The sequence below is a fragment of the Moschus berezovskii genome, chromosome 17, assembly GCF_049115385.1.
Source record: "Moschus berezovskii isolate FMDL1 chromosome 17, NW_MosBer_1.0, whole genome shotgun sequence".
Lineage (NCBI taxonomy): Eukaryota > Metazoa > Chordata > Mammalia > Artiodactyla > Moschidae > Moschus > Moschus berezovskii.
The window spans coordinates 69,012,334-69,033,719 of record NC_142476.1 but is presented as its reverse complement, the minus strand read 5'-3'; the positions used below and the strand labels follow the sequence as shown (position 1 = coordinate 69,033,719).

The window sequence follows — 21,386 nt, the reverse complement described above, 5'->3', positions numbered from 1 at the left end:
CAAAGAAATTTAGGTGCTTTTTTGACCCACAGGTTGGCTTTTCATAACAGTGCTGTTCAATGGATGTGGTCCATTAACCCAACAGGATGGGAGACATAGTTGGCTGCTACTCTAAGTATTGAGTTGGCCAAAAAGTTTGTTCAGGTGGTATGGACCACCTCGAATGAACTTTTTGGCCAACCCAATATACTTGCTGCTGTTGTTACTACCCCACATACAAGCAGCTGACTAAAAATCAGCCCAGGATATCAATGTATTCTACTAAGAATAAAGGAGTTTAAAGATCAAAGTCCTTCCCCTCAAATTACATCTAGAAAGGGGACTGCGCTTAGTAAATGAGATATACAAAGAGTACAAAATGCTCCTAACCTCACCACAGGACAGGAAATAGCAAGGATTTATATCCCCAACAATACACCTACCAGCCTTCACTCCTTGAAGCAAAGCTGTTTTAGAGCATCACAGCTCTGCAGAGCTTCAACAGGCTAACTAAAGAGAAAAGCTTTCTCATACTTCACAGTGATAGAGACAGGAAAATATCAACAATAACTGCTGGAGCAAAGCCCCAAGATCTCCCCAAAGCATTTTCTCTCCTCACCAGAAGGCAAAGGTCCACAGATGAAAGACTCAGGGTACAGGGTCTCCAGTCAGAGGCAGAAAAACTCGTTAATGAGGTGAGGAATTTACAATTGCAAATTACTCAATCATTCTCCAACCCAAGCCCAGGACGCTGATGAGACAACAGATCCCCAGGAGCATTTTAGAACAAATCTCCAGTCACGCAAGTCAGGCCCAGTGGTTCATCGCACCTCTCCATGTCCATGCCACACCCCAGATTCTACAATGTTTGGTAGCTTATCCAGTTACAGTACTATTAATTTGATATTTTAGATCTCATTACTTTCTGAGTATAGAAACTACATATCCTGATCATTAAACATGATTTTTCTGTCACAGATGCCATTCCTTTTGTCTCTTATTTTGAGCAAGCAATCCTGTTCCAAAATCAGTGCTACCATCCACTTGGCTAAACGTTTTGCCTAAAGATATTATTGAAATGAAATGAAATGTATTGCTGTTGTTTAGTCGCTCAGTGGTGTCCAACTCTTTTCCAAGTCCAGACTATAGCCTGCCAGGCTCCTTTGTCCATGGGATTTCCCAGGCAAGAATACTGGAATGGGTTGCAATTTTCTTCTCCAGGGGACCTTCCTGACCCAGGGATCGAATTCAAGTCTCCTGCATCAGCAGGTGGATTCTTAACTACTAAGCCAGCAGGGAAGCCCAATGAAATGTATACTTCAGTCAAAATGTGGTATCACTTGAGGGCTCCCCTACAAAAAAATCTGAAATAGTCACTGACAATTCCTTATTCCCTGCATGCACCCTGAACTTTTGCTTGTGCTATCTTCTATGTCCAGTTCCAGGGCAGCAGCATCAATATCACCTAGACAACTTTCTACAAATGTATAACCTCTGCACGCTCTGGACTTACTGGAGCTGACACTCAAGAGGTGGAGCCCAGCAATCTGTGTTTGAGCGAGCTCTCCAATAATTCTGATGTACAATAAAGCTTGAGAACCACAGACCTAGACTAAAGAGTACCTCCTCTGAAAGTCATTCACCTTAAAGGGCGGCTTCTACTTCAGGACTGGTTTCAATATTCTGTTTCTTCCTTTCCTGCCACTTACAGCCACAGACACTTCTGAGAGCAATTTACATATACCTCCCAGGATTACAGTCTGTGTACCGTTCTTCCTCAGCCCCGCTCCTCCTCTAGATGGTCAGCTGTGTCTCATCAGTATTTCCAGAGCCTGGCACAAGCAGGCATCAGTAAACGCTGACTGTTACATCAAAATACTGAATCGGACAGTCTATATTTAGACAATACGTCTTATGAGAAAATGGGACTGGCCAGATTGCTGGACCTCATAAGGTTACCAACAATGTTTCTAAATTCCTTCCAGGATACTGACCTTAGGAGCTTTCTCGGCTTTCAGTTTACGGACCACTTCTCCTTGCGCAGCAACTTCATCATACAGAGATTTACTTTCCAGAATATTTGATAATGATTTAGAAGAAATATTCTGTCCTACTGCAGCGGGAGGATTTCCAGGCTTATATTCCTGACCAGTTTTCTCCTTATATTCAGCTTTCAAAGCCAAAAGCTGTTTTACAGCTGTATCTATATCTTCCTTTGTGGCTTTCTTGGCTTTTAATTCACGAACCACGTCCCCTTGGGCAGCAACTCTGTTGTAAAGGACCAAGGAATCCTCAGACGTAGCACAAGTATTCAAAGAAGGAGCCGATCTTGTCTTGAGAGGTGCAGATGCCTACAGACACAGAAAACCAAAAACAAAATTATTAATTTGTGTTAAATATCTTTACACAAAATTTTATCAAACTATTTTTATAATATTTTAAGCTAAACACAAAATTTTAAAATGCTAATCTCTTTAAAAAGTTTAGGGAATTCCCTGGTAGTCCAGTGGTTAAGACTCTGTGTTTCCACTGCAGGGGACTTGAATTCAATCCCTGATCAGGGAACTTAGATCCTGCAAGCCACGTGATGCGGTCAAAAAATTTTTTTTCTTAAAGTTCAAATGAACAATCTCATTCCTTAAAAGAAAAAAGTATCCTAATAAAAAGTAACAGGAATAAACAAGGGTTGAGGTACACAGATATTCATGAAGTGTTTTTTATCATAGTAAAAACCTGAACCTAAATCTTTACCATTAGGAGAATATTTAAAGAAATGAGAGAGTGAAAGTGAGACTCTTTGAGACCCCGTGGACTACACAGTCCACGAAATTCTCCAGGCCAGAATACTGGAGTGGGTAGCCATTCCCTTCTCCAGGGGATCTCCCCGGCCCAGGGATTGAACCCGTCTCCTGCATTGTAGGCGGATTCTTTACCAGCTGAGCCACAAGGGAAGCCCAGGAATATTCGAGTGGGTAGCCCATCGCTTCTCCAGCAGATCTTCCCAACCCAGGAATCAAACCGGGGTTTCCTGCATTGCAGGCAGATTCTTTACCAACTGAGGTATCAGGGAAGCCCAAGAAATTATAACACGCCTACCAAATCTGAGAATAAACCACTGCGAGTACCAACATACCAGCAGTGCAACCCTGAATTAGTTATTAACACTTACTTAAGGCTTTTACTTTTTAAAAAGTTAACATTTATAATTTGCATGCTTTTCTATATTTATATATATATATTAAAGACTTTATTTAAAAGCAAAGAAAAAGAAATAAAGTCTAAATCCTAGGACAGAAAGATCACTGATTAGACACATATCCAGAGAAATCAATTACTTGCCTCATTCTTTGTTATTTCTACTTTGGTCTTTTCCTTTGACCCAGATGTTGGCATTTCCTTCGTATGTCCATCAGGAATGTATATCAGAATGCATGGGGCTTCTATGCAGCTATATGGACTAAAAAAGAAAATGAAGGGACAAAAAAGTTTATCTGAACAGCAGTTGAATTCCTGGATTAATTCAATGGCACTGTTAATGCTTTTCAAAGTATAAGTAAATAGTCCATTCTCTTATTCACATTCAGAGTTTCTTCAGAGTAGTTTAAAAACAAATATATAAATAAAAATTGACAGTGCTAATCATAAACTTTCAATTTATGAACTTTCATGGATATAAACCTGCTAAATAAGTCTAGGACAAAGGTATATCTACTATGGCCACCAGAAATGGCATTAGTGGATATTTATGTCTCACTCTTGATTTAAAGGAAATGCTTCCACATACCACAACTAATTTGCTTATAAGTAGAAGAATTTCTATAAAACATTTATTTTATTAGAATTTCTCAATTCTAAAGGGTACAGTAATTAGCAGAATCCACCACCCCTAAGACTATCCATATGCAAAATATAAATTTTCAAATTTTGTAGTAAAGACCACAGAGTAAAAATAAGAGAATTTGGTAACAATAGAATCCTATATATCTCTTCAGTATATTTTAATATGGCCTTGCTGCTGCTGCTAAGTCACTTCAGTCGTGTCCGACTCTGTGTGACCCCTTAGACGGAAGCCCATCAGGCTCCCCCGTCCCTGGGATTCTCCAGGCAAGAACACTGGAGTGGGTTGCCATTTCCTTCTCCAATGTGTGAAAGTGAAAAGTGAAAGTGAAGTCGCTCAGTCGTGTCCGACCCATAGCGACCCCACGGACTGCAGCCTACTAGGCTCCTCCATCCATGGGATTTTCTAGGCAAGACTACTGGAGTGGCATGCCATTGCCTTCTCAGAATATGGCCTTACCAAGATATAATTCACATACCAAAAAATCCACCCTTTGAAAATATACAATTCAATCGCAACATATGTGCAACCATCACTAATATCTAATTTTAAAACATTTACAACATCACCCTAAAAAGAAACTGTACTCTTTATCACTTTCCATCTCCCACTCCTCTGGGCCCTGTTGCACTATTTATATTCTACAATATACCTACTCAAAATACACAATAAAGAAAAGGTAGGTAAGTTATAATTTAATCCAAAAATAACACTGAATTTTTTTCTTTTTACTTGGACCACAGGAAGATGTATTATAAGATGGTTTAGTTTTAGAAGCAAAAGTTGTTAATATTATGCTATTTCAATGTTAACACTTGTTACAATTAAGTCTGAAAAAAAAATACAGAGTAACAAATGAAACAGGAACAGAGAATAATGTCAGGTACATTATTTTAGTGGCACTTCAACTTCTGAAATATTATTTCCTCTAAGAACTTAAAGCATTTTCATTTAAACGTCTGGTTACATTGATTTACCTAACAGGTTCATAAGGTTGATCACATATGAAGAAGCCTCTTCTCTGGAGTTGTATAATGTCTCCTTTTTTCAAGTCCTTAAGGCAGGGATCCCCCAGCATTAGTTCTTCATGCTGCAAAGATGATATTAGGCCAAAATACACTGTCTTAAAATTATCAGAGCACTGGGCTTTCTCCTGGTGGTACGGTGGATAAGAACCTGCCTGCCAATGCAGGATACACAAGAGCAATTCTTGGTCCAGAAGATTACACATGCCCTGGAGCAACTGAGCCCAGGATCCACAACTACTGAGTCTAGAGCCTGGGAGTCACAACTACTGAGGGCACGTGCCAGAACTACTGACGCTTGTGTGCCCCAGGGCCTGTGCTCCACGACAAGGGAGGCCACCACAACAAGAAGCCCACGCACTGCGACTACAGAGCAGCCCCCACTCACACTCACTGCAACTAAGAAAAGCCCTCATAGCAATGAAGACCAAGGACAGCCAAAAATAAATAATAATTTTTTTCTTTTTTTTAATTCTAAAGAAAAGATAACACAGAGGGAGATGAAACAGGGTTTCTTTTAGGAAGCTACCTTACTGTTTTTGTTGACATACTGCTTAAAGTCCTCATCTTTTCCCAGCACGGGCTTCGTGATCAAGTGCTCATAAGTGACGCAGATTGCTGGGACAGGAGGAGCATGTTCGGTCTCTGCAAGCCAAGTGATCTTAGTGGTTTTCTTGTAGTCTTTGTTCTCTAAATTCAATTTTGCATCAAGTGATACAATTTTGCCTTCTGCATTTCTAAAAATAAAATTGAAAAGTAGTTTCAGAAAACAAACCTTCACTGTCATAAGTGCATTATTTTGTTCTGTGCCTGTAATAAATAAGGAATTTTCTCTGGAAAAATTTCAATCAAACACTTTTTGAGTTTCTGGTAGGTACCACACATGAACTAGTTAAGAGATGAATAAAGTATAACTCTTGCTATCAAGATAGTAGGATGTGCCATACATCAAATAAAGAACATGAACACGTTTATGAATCTTAAAGTCACCTGAAATAAGCATTAAAAAAGCCAAAATACTGTTTTCAAAACATTTAGCAATTACTCGAAATATATATAATGATGGGACAACTAAGATTTCAGATTCTACTAAATTAATCTTATCATACTATGTCCCACTATAATAACTAGCAAGCTAATTAAATTTAAAGTAGATTTTAGGATAAAGAATGCTATATATACAAATTCTGTCCCAAGGATCTCTCCCATCACGCAATTGTATACCGAGAATTAGATAATAAAAGGGGGGCCCTAAATAGTAGAACTATTTTTTATATCTGCTACTGCTGCTAAGTCACTTCAGTCGTGTCCGACTCTGTGTGACCCCATAGACAGAAGCCCACCAGGCTTCCCCGTCCCTGGGATTCTCCAGACAACATGTAGTCATTTTCAGGCTTCCCTGGTGGCTCAGATGGTAAAGAATCAATCTGCAATTCAGGAGACCTGGGTTTGATCCCCGGGTTGGTAAGATCCCCTGGAGGAGGGCATGGAAACCCACTCCAATATTCTTGCCTGGAGAATCCCCATGGACAGAGAAGCCTGGCGGGCTACAGTCTACAGGGTTGCAAAGAACTGGACATGACTGAGCGACTAAACATGGTAGTCATTTCCAACATCACAAGGAAAAGATACCTTGATACTCTATAAATATACTGAAACACATATGGAGAAAAAAATTTAATGTGTCCAGAGTTTGCAGCATCTATGCATGGGGAGATTTAACAGCCAGCATCATGAATGGGTCTGAATTAGGTAATCTTCAATAAATCAATAAACATCACAGACTTCTCTCCCATATTTATTTGAAAACAAACAAAAAGTTCTTACTTGTGTATTTTAGTAATGTTGATGTTGCCCCAGTTTATAAATGTAACCATCTCACCCTCTGACAATGTCTCTGCGTCAGCACCTTCGATGAAAACTTTAGAACTATACCACACAGGCTTCAAGCCAACATCAGGATTCTGATTGATAAAAAAAAAGAGTGTGTTGGTTGAAACATTTAACTACTGAACTCAGTATGCAAATTTATATTCATTTTATTCCTTCACACAAACAGAAGTCCTCTGTATCAATCTGATTCCCAGTTAATGACCCTGGGGCAGATGCCTGCACAATAATGTAATTGAGTCAGATGAGGCGGTCTGCCCCAAGATTACTTCCAGCCTAAAACACTCATTCTTTGTTTTCAGGGCTGAAGCAGTACTTTTCTGTGTCCCTCCAACCAGAATCTGCTTGGCTAGACTCAAAAATCTCACTGCTTTTGCAGCAAAGGGGAAAATAAAGTCATTTCTCATCAGTGGCTGTAGACCATTATAGGAACAAATGTCATCCTAGCAGGAAACAACAGAAATTCCACATTTTAGGAGACAAATTTTAAGGACAGCAGTATACGTGCAAGAAAGATAAACGTTCTGCCATTTCAGTATGTATTATATGAAGAAGACATGGGAAATAAAAGGAATGCCACATTGGTTAAATTTCAGATTCGTGTTTGAGCCAAATCAGAAGAAAAAAGTATAAGAAGATCCTTTGAATAAATCTTAAAGTGTTTAATAACTGTTCATTGAATGAACCAATGCCCTTGAGGAAAATCAGTATGCTGCAACAACTTATGCTATGCTGGGCTCAGAACAGAATACTGACAGGCTAAATATAGAACATTTTGTGAGGAAAATGATAATGAAAATTCCACAGGTCAAACTGGGTGGTACAGTCATCAGTGCTTCCTAATCAATTACTTAACTATTACCTATTATTATTACTTATTCTTTAACTATTAACTAAGCTATCTGACTATAACTATTATTTTAACAAACAAGCACCCTTAAAAGCTTTATTATCACCATTTCGATTTTAAAACATTAAGTTAGCTTCACACTTAAGCTAACTGCAATGGGCAATATGATGTATCAGGAACCACCATTCACCTCGTTGAACCAATCAGATAAAAGACAAAGGCAAAGGTAAAGCCAAATCAAGCAATCACACACAGAGAGACATACATTCCCCAAATCTTATTAGGCATATCATTAAAGTCTTCAAAATTAAAAGAAGCTAATGTCATACAGAGAAAGGCAATCATAAAGCTACAACTTAGAACATTTATAGCTCTTCATGAAGCATATTCCCTGGAGAAGGAAATGGCAACCCACTCCAGTATTCTCGCCTGGGAAATCCCATGGACAGAGGAGCCTGGGGGGCCACAGTCCATGAGGTCCCAAAGAATTGGACACAACTGAGCGACTAAACAGCAACAATGGAGCATATTATCTTGTATGTGAGTTAGTCTATGAGCATAACATAGTTATGAGTAGATTACTGTATGACTGAGTTCGTTTACGGATATAAGCTTCATTATATAACAAGGTTATTTATAGACAACTCACAAAACTGGAACAAAAGTTATCTATTTTTGGTTCAAGATTATCAACCTAGCAGTCATGACCATGTGAAACAACAACCATGGCTTAATTAAGAGAAACTGTCTGCTACTTGTATTTAAGATTTATAGTCACAATTTAGACAAATAGGTATCATTTTCACTTCACTGATATTTTCAAAATCAGAGCCAATGGCTGTGTGATAGACTCTGGACATAGCTGTGATTCAATACTACTAGGTTAAATGTTTTGGCTTAAAGGCAAAGGTAACAGTGAGCAACCCAGTTAAAAAAAAATGTATCTCAGCTTTCACACAGAGATAACAGCAGGGATTATGTAACATCTCTTCTTATGTAATAAGAAATAAATTCTTATTATACACTAATGTGCTATTTTCTACAAAATAAAAAATAGGCACCGACTGAGTGCAACAGTTCTGCGGGATGTGCCTTGGACAGTATTAATACTACTACTACTACTAGAATAAACTTCCTCAGTAAGAAACCCACAAAATCATTTACTTTTCAATTAGTGTCAAATTCTTAAAGAGCCCATACAGTCCAACATCAAGAAAACAAAAACACCAACTTAAAAATGGACAGAAGAAGCAAACAGATGTTGTGCCAAAAAGAAAATGTGAATGGCCAACAGGTGTATGAAAATATGCTCAATACACCAATCATCAGGGAACTACAAATCAAAAACCACAATGAGATATCACCTTACACCTTTGAGAATGGCCATCATAAAAAAAGAACACAAATAGCAAATGTTGGCAAGTATGTGGAAACAAGAGAACCCTTGCACACTGTTGATGGGAATGTAAATTGGTATGGCCACTGTGAAAAACAATATGGAGGGTTCTCAAAAAACTAAACATAGAACTACCATATGACTCAGCAATTTCACTCCTGGGTATATCCAAAAAAACCCAAAACACTAACTCAAAAAGATACATGAACCCCAATGTGCACAGCACCATTACTTACAATTCCAGAGATATGGAAGCAACCTAAATGCCCATCAACAGATGAATGGATAAGAAATGTGGTGTGTACATGTACACGTGCGCGCGCGCACACACACACGAATACTATTCAGTCGTAATAAAGAAAAGATTTTGTCATCTGCAGCAACACGGATGGACATGAGGGGCATCACACTAAGCAAAATAAGTCAGATAAAAACAAAGTAAAATAAAGTGATATACTGTGCAATATCACTTATATGGGGAATCTAAAAAACAAAACAAACTAGTGAATATAACAACAACAAAAAAAAGCAGACTCACAGATGCAGACAGCAAACTAGTGCTTACCAGTGGAGCACAGGTTGGGGACAGGACAATACAGGGGTGAGGGAGTGAAAGATACAAACTAACAGGTGTAAGAGAAGCTCAAGGATGTGCAACATGGGGAACACAGCCATTTTGTAGTAACTGTAAACAAAAAAGTGTTAGTCACTCAGTCGTGTCTGACTCTTTGTGACCCTATGGACATAGCCCACCAGGCTCCTCTGTCCATGGGGATTCTCCAGACAAGAATACTGGAGGGAGTAGCCATTCCCTTCTCCAGGGGATCTTCCCAACGCAAATATCGAACTCAGGTCTCCTGCATTGCAGGCAGATTTTTTTACCATCTGAGACACCTGGGAAGCTGATACACAGAAAGCAATCTTTAAAAATTGTATAAAAATTTTTTTAAAAACTTAAAAATTAGTGTGAAATCCTGACAAATGATGCTGGATAGAAATTATCCCCAAGTCACGCTATTGCCACCTCAGCACATTTTCCCTGTGATTATCCTGCTCCTTTTTTAACAGACAGGACATCACTGGTGAAACTGGATGGAGACCTTCGGGTGCTTGGCGACTTCCTTCATCTCCTCCTGGGCCTCGGGGACGTTCACTGGGACCACCTCTTTCTTCAGTAATGCAACGTATCGTGGAGCCACAGGGTCAATAACCTGCAACAAAGGCATCCTTGTGTTAAAACAGTCACACATTTTTTTAAAACTTCATCAATAAAATAAGTAATAGCACAGGACTACTAACTGGTATTCTTTGTTACTGCATTTACTAATTTTTGGTTTACCTGCTATTATCTAATGTTTAAGCTGTCAAGTAGGGAAAAAAAAATAATCATAAGCAAAGACTACCTGAAGGATTTAGAGTTCCTCTCCAAGAAAAACTACTGACAAGTGAAAAGAAACCAATAGTTAGAGCATAATATGAAAAGAAATATTTTGAAAATAATTTTTTTAACTCTGGTATTTGAAAGCAAAATTATCCTGTGGTGTGATACAGCAATCCTACAGGTAAATGTGATACTCCATTTTGTATTGTTAGAGAAGACTGTTGTGAAGGAATAGATATTTTCTATAAGCAGTGTTAGGCGACACACCACCATCAAAAGCAAATAACATTAGGTCACTATAATAAGGCAATTATATAGATTAAAAGTAAACGTGATATTTCTCCTGGTCTGCATGCTATATATATATATATGTATATATACCCACACACATATATATGTATATATATACACACATACATATATAGGGACCACTGTGTTCCCAGTATCTAGCAAGGGCCTGGAACATACACAAAATGGATACGTATTTACAGGTGAAATGAATGAATGGTGGTAACCATTAAATTCTAACTTCCTCTACCTACCACCAAAACAGTAGCAGCATCCCCTTCTGGATCTGATGTATTTTTCTCATTTCTCTATTTAATTTTAAATTATCCATGATGACCAATCAAAACAGCAGTATTTAGATAAAGCATTTGCAAGAAAAATGTAGACAGAAGCACATGACAAGTCAAACAGATAAGTAAAGTCATAAAAGTCACTTTTTTCCCATTAGAAGGATGCAGGGAATAGTGGTATGGCTAATTAAACCTGGTTCTGCTTTTCTGGGTTTATACTGGGTTTTTTGTTGTTGCTATTGTTTGGCTGTCATTGTGCTGTTGTTGATTGCTTTAAGAGCATTGTTCTGCTTCTCTGTAAAACTCTGATGTACTTAAGAGAAGAAACCATGTGCAGAGGGTCAGAAAGAAAAATTTGAAAAGCCATCTAACTTCACCTTGATTGCTACTCCTTACCTGCTTATATTAACATTTCATGCCAGTACTAAATCAGCATCAGCCTCCTTCTAAACTTACTGTTTCATTCTGTCCTTCCCTGAGGTTTTAAAGTCATCCTTGTTGGTTAAGGGGTTCTTTCCTTCAGCATCTACTGGGTTAGAATGATCACAGATTTAATCTGTGACTACTCAGTTTAGTATTTAAGCCAGTAAGATACAATTTCTCCTTTTAAAGATGTTCAATCTAGCTGACCCCACCTGAGAAACTTACTTCAGTTCAGTGCAGTTCAGTTCCCTCAACTGACAAAGAGAGCAGAAGAATATTTCTCACACTTGACTAACAACGATCGCTTAGGGCACTGGCTGGCACAGATTTTTTACATTTTGTTTATTTATTTACTGGCTGTGTTGGGTCTTCGTTGCCACACAGGCTTTTTCTCTACTTGCAGCAAGTGGGGGCTACTCTCTAGCTGTGGTGCATGGGCTTCTCATTATAGTGGCTTCTCTTCTTGCTGGGCACGGGCTCTAGGGCATGCAGGCTTCAGTGGTTGTGGATCTCAGCCTCTGGAGCAGGGCCTCAATAGTTGTGTCTCAGGAGCTTGGCTGCTCCACATGTGTGGGATCTTCCCAGACCAGGGATCAAACCCATGTCTCCTGCATCGGCAGGCAGATTCTTTACCACTGAACAACCAAAGAAGCCTGCTGGCACAGATTTTTAGGCCACTTAACCCTGAAAGACTATGATTCTAATGATGTGAAGTAAAGTCTGCTAAGTCACTTCAGTCGTGTCTGACTCTGTGTGACCCCATAGACGGGAACCCACCAGGCTCCCCCGTCCCTGGGATTCTCCAGGCGAGAACACTGGAGTGGGTTGCCATTTCCTTCTCCAATGCATGAAAGTGAAAAGTGAAAGTGAAGCTGCTCAGTCCTGTCTGACTCTTAGCGACCCCATGGACTGCAGCCTACCAGGCTCCTATGCCCATGAGATTTTCCAGGCAAGAGTACTGGAGTGGGTTGCCATTAAAGTCTAGAAATCTGTTTTTAAACAAGCATTCCACAGGATGGTTAGGATCAGACAAGTCTGAGAAGTCTTGACTAGAAGATTTTAAAGTCTTGGGATTTCCCTGGCAGTCCAGTGGTTATGCTGGACTCTATGCTCCCAATGTAAGGCATACAGGTTCCACCCCTGTGTGGGAGACTAAGATCCTGTATGTCACACAACATGGCCAAAAATAAAAAAATTTTTCAGTCTAAAATTGTACACAATTCTCAAAATCAGTGGTTTCAAACTACTCCAAAGAGTCCAGAGTCTCTTGCTCTGAAGGTGAGGGTTCTGCACTAAGGCCAGGGTATTAAGCAAAGGTGTGATATTAGGTATCAAGGCCCCAGAGCCTTCCCCCAGTCAGCTCCAAAACCCTGGCAGTCAGGCCTTCACGGTTCTGGCAGCTTAAATGAAAGAAATTCTTCTGGAAAAACTACCTAGTCCAAGAGATTAAACAAAAAGTTACTGAAATGGAGGCTTTTCAACTAATTGGTCCCACCAAACTACTTTACAGAGAGGTACAGCTGCCAAGCCTAGTCTTCTCTCAGGGCTTCCAAACCTGCTCTCAGTCAGTGTGTTAAAGATGAGCAGATAACCAAGGCTCACCAGCCAGGTATCTGGGAAATGCCTTTAATATCAAAGAAAAACCAAAATAAACCACCTGGAGGAAAGAGATGTTACATGGGGGAAAAATGCCACTTGATAATATTACAACCATGAAATCGGAACAGGAAGTTATTCTGAAAATTCAGAGCACAAAAGAGAAATCTTGGAAATAGGACAGCATGAATGAAAAGCTCAACAGAAGCTGATAAGACAGGGCTGAGTACATCTACCAGAAAGGAGAGCCAAAAGATGAGATGGAAAACAAGAGAGAAAAGAAACTAGAGAAATAGTCCAAGAGGCCCAACATGTGCTCAAAAAACATTTCAGAGAGAAGACAGACAAAACAGTAGAGGGGAAAAAAAAAAAATCAGACTTCAAGAAAATTTCCCAGAACTGAAGGAATGAGTTTTCAGTCTGGAAGCCACATGTTCTTCCAATGCATAGGAATGAAAACAGACCCAGCCCAAGGCACATAACTGTGAAATTTCAAAGTGAAGAAGCTGTTCCTGTACACCATCTCAACAATCTTCATCGCATGCTCCCCTTCCCAGGGAGCTACAGAGGATATAGTACAGCAAAGCAAAAAGGCAATAAAAAGAAAAGGAAGACCCATGAACCAGATGACCCAGCTCAGAACAAATGCACAGGGAATTTCCAGGATGAGGAGGAAGAATGACCTGTAAAGACGGCGGGGCTTCAGAAGTTAGCAGTTGTCTCATGTGGATCAGATGTGCGCAGCCCCAAAGGCCCTGGCAGAGAAGTCTCCATAATGAAAAAATACCTGAGGCGTGTGAACATTCTGGTAGAAAATTTAGACAGCTTGTGGAGTCGAAGACAGAATGAGAAAATGAAATAAATGAGGGAAACAAAACGAAACAATTAGCCACAAGAAAGCCAACAAGTTATGAGAAAAAGCAGACCACCTAAATTCTCATCTTCCATTGTGATGATGCCTAAAACAAACAAACAAACAAAAATCAAGAAGTAGCAACACACACATCATTTAGAGATATGGGCAATTAATATAAAAAAAATTGTCAGAAAGAGCTGAATGTGATTTATCTAAGGAAAAAAAATGGAAGGAAAGATAGGGGAATATGGTGTTAACCTAACAGACCCTACAGAATTATTGGCCTATAGTGAAATGTATTTCTCATATTTGAACCCAAGTGTTCATGGGTTATTAATGTAACGAATACCAATGTTAACTTTGCCTGTTAATTTTGAGTGTATTTATTAGTAACTGCAGCAACAGAGAGAACCAATTAATAATTCCCTATCCAAAAACTGACTAAACACAAAAGACTAAATAAAATAAATTCAAGACACATGCGAGACAAGCATCTACTTTTTGAAGCAAGGCATCAGCACAATCAAGCAGCAATACAAATTTAAAAAAAAAAAAAGAATTTACAGAACACAATCACAGAAACCATAGTTTAAAACATGGCACTTTAATGATTTGCCTTATTATAGTGTCTAAGCATTTGCTTCCGATTAACAAGGTCAATATGCAGTATTCCTCATTTGACTTTCATTCAAGACAGGTTTTTTCTTAAAGCTAGATTCAATAATACACAGGAATTATAATTAACAAACCTTTGATATAATTCAATGAAACACGTAACTTTAAAACTATGTCCTCTAAGTACACAAGGGAACAGGAGAATGGAGTTAGCCAAGTCTTCCCATTGCCACTAAGAAAACTAGAGGACATGTTTTTTTTAAACTAGGAATAATGCATTTTCAGTGGGTTTGTATAAGCAAGTCCCTTATATAAATGTGATTGTGCTTCAAAGCTGTATAACATCTCAAGTTATAACATGTAATATGCTAAAAGCTATGTGCTAAATAAGTAAGGCAAATAAAAGCATTAAGTAATACCTTCTTACAGAGAGCTCGCAGCTTGAAAGCAGAAAAATGAAATGCAAAGTGTTCAAAAAAGATTCAAGGAAAAAGCTATTACCATTCCCTAATACTCCAAGTTAGTTTGTTTTGATCATTGTTACTTGTTCGGTATAGTTTATAAGCTTAATCCACGTTACATGTTTAAAAAAGTAAAACATTCCATTTTCCTGAAAATCCGCAAAATTACAATATTCTTCACAAAGTGTTCACGACTATGAGCACACTAACGAATTCTACACACATTCTATTATTTAGCAGTTAGACAAGAGAAAAGAGGACCAACAGTCAAAACATGTACCTTTTTGTTAAAGGCCCAAATTTTGTCCCATTCCATGTTCACAACTGAACGTGAAGAACCCTAGAAAAACAATTTAGAAAACTGGCTTGAAGGGCAAGAAGCATTACCTAGAATATTTTACGTTAAGCAAGCTAGAAAATAAACCCAATCAATAAGTACAAGTTTACTCCCACTGGAATATAAAACTTCAGTGTGTAAAAACCAATCTGGTTACCCTGAACAGTTAAGCATCAACAGTCATATACTTCACTGGGTAGAAACACCACAGCTGCCTCTGTCCAACCCTAGCACAGGAGTTTAGGACAGTCTCAGTTTTCCACTATTATTGGTGTTTATTTTTTTCAAAAACACTCTGCTCTTGCATTGTAAGGAACAAGCAAGGACTAGAAAGAACAACAGGAATAAAGACCAAAAGGACGTTAAATTCTTTTGAAAATCCAAACAGAGAAGCTGGAAAAGAAACCATAACTCACCTGAGCAGCAATAAACTGTTTTAGTCCTTCGACCGTCATCCCTCTTCTCAGCACACCACGAACTGTAGGAAACCGTGGGTCATCCCTGGGAAATAGGGAAGTTTTAAGAACGTAGGAGATGTTTTTAACATGTAGGTGCAGAGCGTATAAAATACCTTTCTGAATATTACATTCAGTTTGTTAAATATCTGAACTAAGAGCTGGTTACAATAATTATGGAGAATACTAATTACTCTTCAATTATTACTAAGTAAAATAAACGTACTACTGCAAACAGTAAAAGCACATTTGAAAAAAGACACATAGGTGACATCTTCAAATACAGAAAACCCAAGCATTACAACATTCTCATTTGCTTTTCATTTAACAAACATTCAAGGTCTCTATTACATATGACCGTGAGACACAGATAAGAGACAGTTATTCCGGCATTCATGTCCAAATGCACTCTATAAAGTCTTCTGGGTTGTAAAAAACATATATGTTGGTTAATTAATATTCTGTAGAGATTCGCAATTTTCAGTAAGTTTGCAATAACACCCTTTGTATGGGGCCCAAGGAAACATGCCCTTTATCAAATTCTGCTCCAGAGTAATTATCTAAAATTACACATTATTCAATATATACTTAATATGTGTCACTATTACATGATGCTAATAAAAATACACACATTCTAGTTAATTCAGGTTAAAAAAATATTCTTAGGCTTGTAAGTATGGTGACTCAACTGAACAGATTTCATTCAGAGATTTTCAAACTTTTTCTAGTCCCAAACATGGGCACTCCATGTTTGCAGCATTAAAACAAAAGGGAAGAATACTTGAGAAACTAGATAAAAGAGAAGGACCAGAAACCCAACAGGCATACCCATTTCAACCCCTCTCATTCATCCTCCCCAAACCTCCAAGCAGTTTAAAATTAGGGACACACCATGTCCTTACTTCCTCTCAATTCTAGATAACAGCAAACATACCATCCATCTACTAGTCCTTCATTGACAAACCATGTGAGTTTTCTCTTGGACAGCACTGTGTTGTTGAGATTTAGCCGACTGTATTCCCAAATAAATGGTTTTCTTATGCCTAAAGCTTCAATAATCCAATAAAACTGTTCATCTCTGTCATGGTATTCTGTTGTTCTCAGGGCATGTGTAACACCTTCAATGCTGTCAACTATGGGGCAGGCAAAATCATATGTCGGATAAACACTAGAAAAAAAGAGTATTTCGGAAAATCAGTAAAGAATTTTACCCTTTTCATCTTAGACATTATAAGAAACAATACTAAAACATAATTCTTTACAAAATAAGAGTTTCTTAAAACAACAGGTGTTATGAGTCATAATACTCAAAGTACACCAAAACTTCTTATCAGACTTTGAGGACAATGAATCAGTTACTCAACATTCAAACACACAAACAAAAAGGTTCATTTGCAATTTATAAAATAATTGGATATTGGTGCAGTGAATTATATAATCATATTTCTGTAATAGCCAATGTACACCATGGAAGGAAAGTAATAATAATTTTGAGGAAATTGAGTTTTTCAGTATCTTAAATAAATTCCACACAAGTAAATCTCTACGTTTAATACCTTCACAATTAAATGCATTCAAGAACAGAGTGTTTCCTTCTCTGACAAAGTAAAAGAGAAGAAAATTAGTAGGTAATTCCACTTAAGATGGAACAGTTGTAAAAACAATTTCTGTCTCATAAAATATACAAAACACATGCATTTTTATTTGAAATTTTTAAGGTATATCACTGAATTATACCTTCTAATTTTAAATATACAATTTCATTAAGATGCTACTACACTATGGCTTGAGATAATTTGATACTAAAAATGTACATCCAAATATACTTTTCCAAATGTATTCAGAGTATTTGTTTAGTAAAACAAGAAGTAAATGCCCTGTTAAAAATGAAGGACATATAAACACACACACACATATATACATGAAGTGTTTGTCTACATACACATTTGCACCCCTAAGTTTAAAGAAAGTCACATTAGCAAACCAAGTGATCATTTACAGTCACCAATCTCTTCAAGAGTTACAATTCAGTATTTGTATGCAGTAGGCTTCTTCAAAACATAAGAAAATATATTCTATGGTTATTATATAAATTAATGGCAGGGTAAGGGGCATTTAAAGGAAAAAAAAAATCTGTTAACCTGATAACCTACACAGAAAATCAACCAAAAGTAGAAAAAACACATGATATTTTTTTGTAATGTTCATATTTCTTTAAATTTTCAATTCTATCACATTTACGAATCAACTTACGCCTAGCAGAATCAGTGTTTATAACAGGAAAAGAAGTATCTTCATCTAAAAATACACACCATGGTATACCTAATCAATACATAAAAAGCAACTTTCGGCAGACTCAAGAAACTTTATAGATGTAAACCATCCTAAAAATAACCTAGTTTAACCTTAAATGACAGGTGAGTAACATCCCAAGAAGCTAGGCTACCTGCTTTACTGGTCATTTAATCCACGGAAGAACAAAGATCCAGATCTCTTGACTACTCTGCAGTAACTCCCTACCCCGTTTATAGAGAGCCTCAAAGCAAAAGCACAGGAAGCTACTGAGCATAATGAAAGCAATACACCTACTTGTATTTATTACCAGTTCTTGGGTGGGGTTGAATCTTGCAGCGATAAAGTGTCGGGTCCCTCATGCACCCGTTGTTACTACTCATGTCAATTTTTGCTCGCAAACAACAGGACTGACCAAACTGGCTTCCTTTTTTCATTTCTTCCCACATTTGCAGATTCTTCTCCACAGCTATAAAATGAGAGTTATACTACAGTTTACCTAATCAGCATTGCTAATCTGGCTGAAAACAAATTATTTTAACAGTCTTCTAATTTGATACAAAATTTTCACATTCTGATTTTACATTATAAGCACACTCTACTAGTCTAAGAGTACTTAATGGTTCCAGTATCTGATACCAAGTGAAAACGTGTGTTTTTTTTTAATAAAGAAGTCCCGCAAAACATTTGAATACGCTCTATTTTAGAAGTCAATATATTCCACTAATATAGTACTAGTGAAGGGTAAGAGTAGATGTCTAAGGCCTGAAGGTTTCTCTTATCCAGTTTTCCCACGTTCCCATCATGGCACAACTGGCCAGCCCTCCTCAAATTGAACACTGGGTGTTTGAAGCAGAAGCATTCTTCTCCTTTGCCACCTCATGCCCAGAGGACACACTGGTCTGACCCAGCCCAGGTGTTGGTGCTGCAGCCCATGGCCATCTAAAGAACACAATTTGGGCCAAGAGCCTGAGCTAGTGGGCTCCCCAAAAGCAACTTTGGCCATTGCACTGGAAAACAGGCTACTCTTAGATTTGGAAAAAAAAAAAATGAGAGATGACAGAAAACAGAGGGTGACAGAAGTTTATTCCGGCGGGGGGGGAATCTCTATATACCCCCATTGACTACACAGTCTTATCTATATTAGGACTCATATGTCTCATATGAGTGAGAAAGAACTGTTGAACAGTGACTCTTCCGTGGGAACTACTGAAGATAGAAGGGACGCATCATCAGCTCTCAAAGAATCAAGTTAGGTCTAAAGTCCAGGTGCTGATTATTTTTGAAAATGTAAAGAAACTGCAAAATGGGGAGGTGGGAGAGAAAGACAGACTTTGGTAACGATTTGAATTTACTACTATACTTCCTAAATGTGACACTCAAGATGCTCTGAACATAATTACAGAATAAAAGTAACCAGACTCAGAAGTTCAGGGATAAGTAATAACAAAGACATACTTTTTTTGTCAAGTGGTATTTCAGACATAGGGGAGCATGAGTCTTACATGGAATCTTCACACTTAGAAGCTGACAGGAAGATTTGGGTATGGCTAACATTACCATCAAACATTTTAATTAGAAAGGCTAAACATTTAAATTGAGAGAATCACAAAAAGTTGCAGAAGAAATCATTCACATGAACTGAACAGCAATGTAAGACTACACAAAAAAAAGACTACAGGTAACAAGTGAGATGCTGAGACCACACAGACTTCACATGCACTTGTGATGCTAATACGTAACAATGTAAAGATGGCAGAGAAAGGGAAAAGATTTCTAAGAGATGAATTAATGTATGAAACATATTCCCAAATGTGTTTCAAACCATCATCTTTCATTAGAAAAAAAAATTTTCTACTGAAGAAGCAGAATACAAGAAGAATATCAATTAAAATATACAACACTAAATGTGCCTTACAGTTTTCTCTGTGTTTGGATTCTATCCTCTGCTCACGCTCCGCTTTCATCTGCTCAGCAGGAGTATCATCGACATAAGCCTTCCCTTCCTGAATTAGCTTCTCTGCGTATTTCATTATAGTTTCAAAATGATCCGAGGTGTAAGTAAATTGATCTGGTTTGATATGTAACATTGCAACATCCTCCAATATAACCTGCAGTAAGAATCCAAAATAATCATCAGTTTATCTTTTGTTATTTTCTTGTGTATTTTCAATCCTTGATACTGCATTTGGACAAATGTAATAATACACCATCAGTCTTACAGAGCCTGAAAATGGTTGTGGAAGTTGTATGATATTAGACCAGAAAAGAAAAAGGAAAAAAAAAAGAGAGAGAGAGAAAGAGGGAGAAAGAAGTTTGTTATACTAGCCTCCAAGTTTTCAGCTGAGAAAGCTGATCTCATGGTGCTTTCCATTTATTCTGGAAAAGCTGATTATTACTGGCAGTGCTGACAATTATTCGTCCTCTCTTTGAATATAATACAGTGCTTCTAAATAGATGATATAAGAGGCTAGGAAACCATCACATTTTTCAATACCTACTTAGTGTTTGCTTCATTTATAAAATTACATGACAAAAAGGAAATCTGACTCTAGGAACCAATTCATTTAAGAAACTGATACTTGTAAGAAAATGTGGCACTTAAATAAACTTTGTAACAGTTGAAGAGAAAAAAGATAAATTGAAGTTTTTTCATATGGGAACTGAATAATTCTTGGTTTAAGTCTCAGACAAATATATATTTTAACAGAAAAGCAAAAGAAGAAGTTATGAGAACAAAATTTATTTTCACACCATGAAGGTATCAGGTCACCCTCTAATTTTAATTAACTTTACTGACAAAGGGTCATCACTACACCTTTAATTACCTTCTCAAAATCTTCCTTTTCTTTTTCAGGATTTGTGTCATCAAATCTCATGATCAGTTTCCCTTTAAAGTTAACCTGGTAGTGCTGGTTCAGAAGAGCAGCTTTTGCATGCCCAATGTGTAAGTAACTAAAACAAAAACATTTTACAAAGAAACTCATTAACATGTTTTAACTAAATACTTAAACTTAACCTTTTCGAGGAGATGAGAACTAAACAAAAATCCTTCTAGTTGGTATTCCAGTCTTATGTTAGTTGCTAACAAGAAATACTGTAATAGTAAATTTGACCCTGAGGAAGGAAAAAAAAAAACTACAACATTTAGTAAATTACTGTAAGAAACAACTTCATATGTAAAAAAATAACAAAGGAGCAAATTATTTACAAACATTAAAACTTAAGGCTAATCTCCACTTTCCTTTTTTACTGAGGAACGAAGGTAGTTTGTTACGGGAAAACTGCTTCCAGAAGTACTGCAATGCTACCCGGTATTATGTCTCTTTAATAAGACCCGATGCGATTGAAAACTGGACACCTGCTCTCACACAGAAGACAGAGGCCCCTCTGAGGATGCCACCATTGCTGTGA

At 37.7% G+C, this 21,386-nt stretch overlaps 1 protein-coding gene across 1 annotated transcript in view; it reads right to left on the bottom strand.

Moving 5' to 3' along the window:
* The window catches only part of EPRS1 (glutamyl-prolyl-tRNA synthetase 1), a 63,319-nt gene that overhangs the window by 26,725 nt on the left and 15,208 nt on the right, over window positions 1-21,386 (bottom strand). Inside the window, exons 7-18 of the mRNA XM_055419881.2 lie at window positions 20,801-20,927; window positions 19,891-20,083; window positions 18,270-18,441; window positions 16,615-16,848; window positions 15,642-15,726; window positions 15,169-15,228; window positions 10,079-10,189; window positions 6,670-6,806; window positions 5,372-5,579; window positions 4,795-4,907; window positions 3,319-3,436; window positions 1,974-2,330 (exon numbers count right to left, since the gene is read on the bottom strand). Coding sequence (XP_055275856.2) covers window positions 1,974-2,330; window positions 3,319-3,436; window positions 4,795-4,907; window positions 5,372-5,579; window positions 6,670-6,806; window positions 10,079-10,189; window positions 15,169-15,228; window positions 15,642-15,726; window positions 16,615-16,848; window positions 18,270-18,441; window positions 19,891-20,083; window positions 20,801-20,927 — 1,915 coding nt within the window. The remainder of the gene's footprint in view (window positions 1-1,973; window positions 2,331-3,318; window positions 3,437-4,794; window positions 4,908-5,371; window positions 5,580-6,669; window positions 6,807-10,078; window positions 10,190-15,168; window positions 15,229-15,641; window positions 15,727-16,614; window positions 16,849-18,269; window positions 18,442-19,890; window positions 20,084-20,800; window positions 20,928-21,386) is intronic.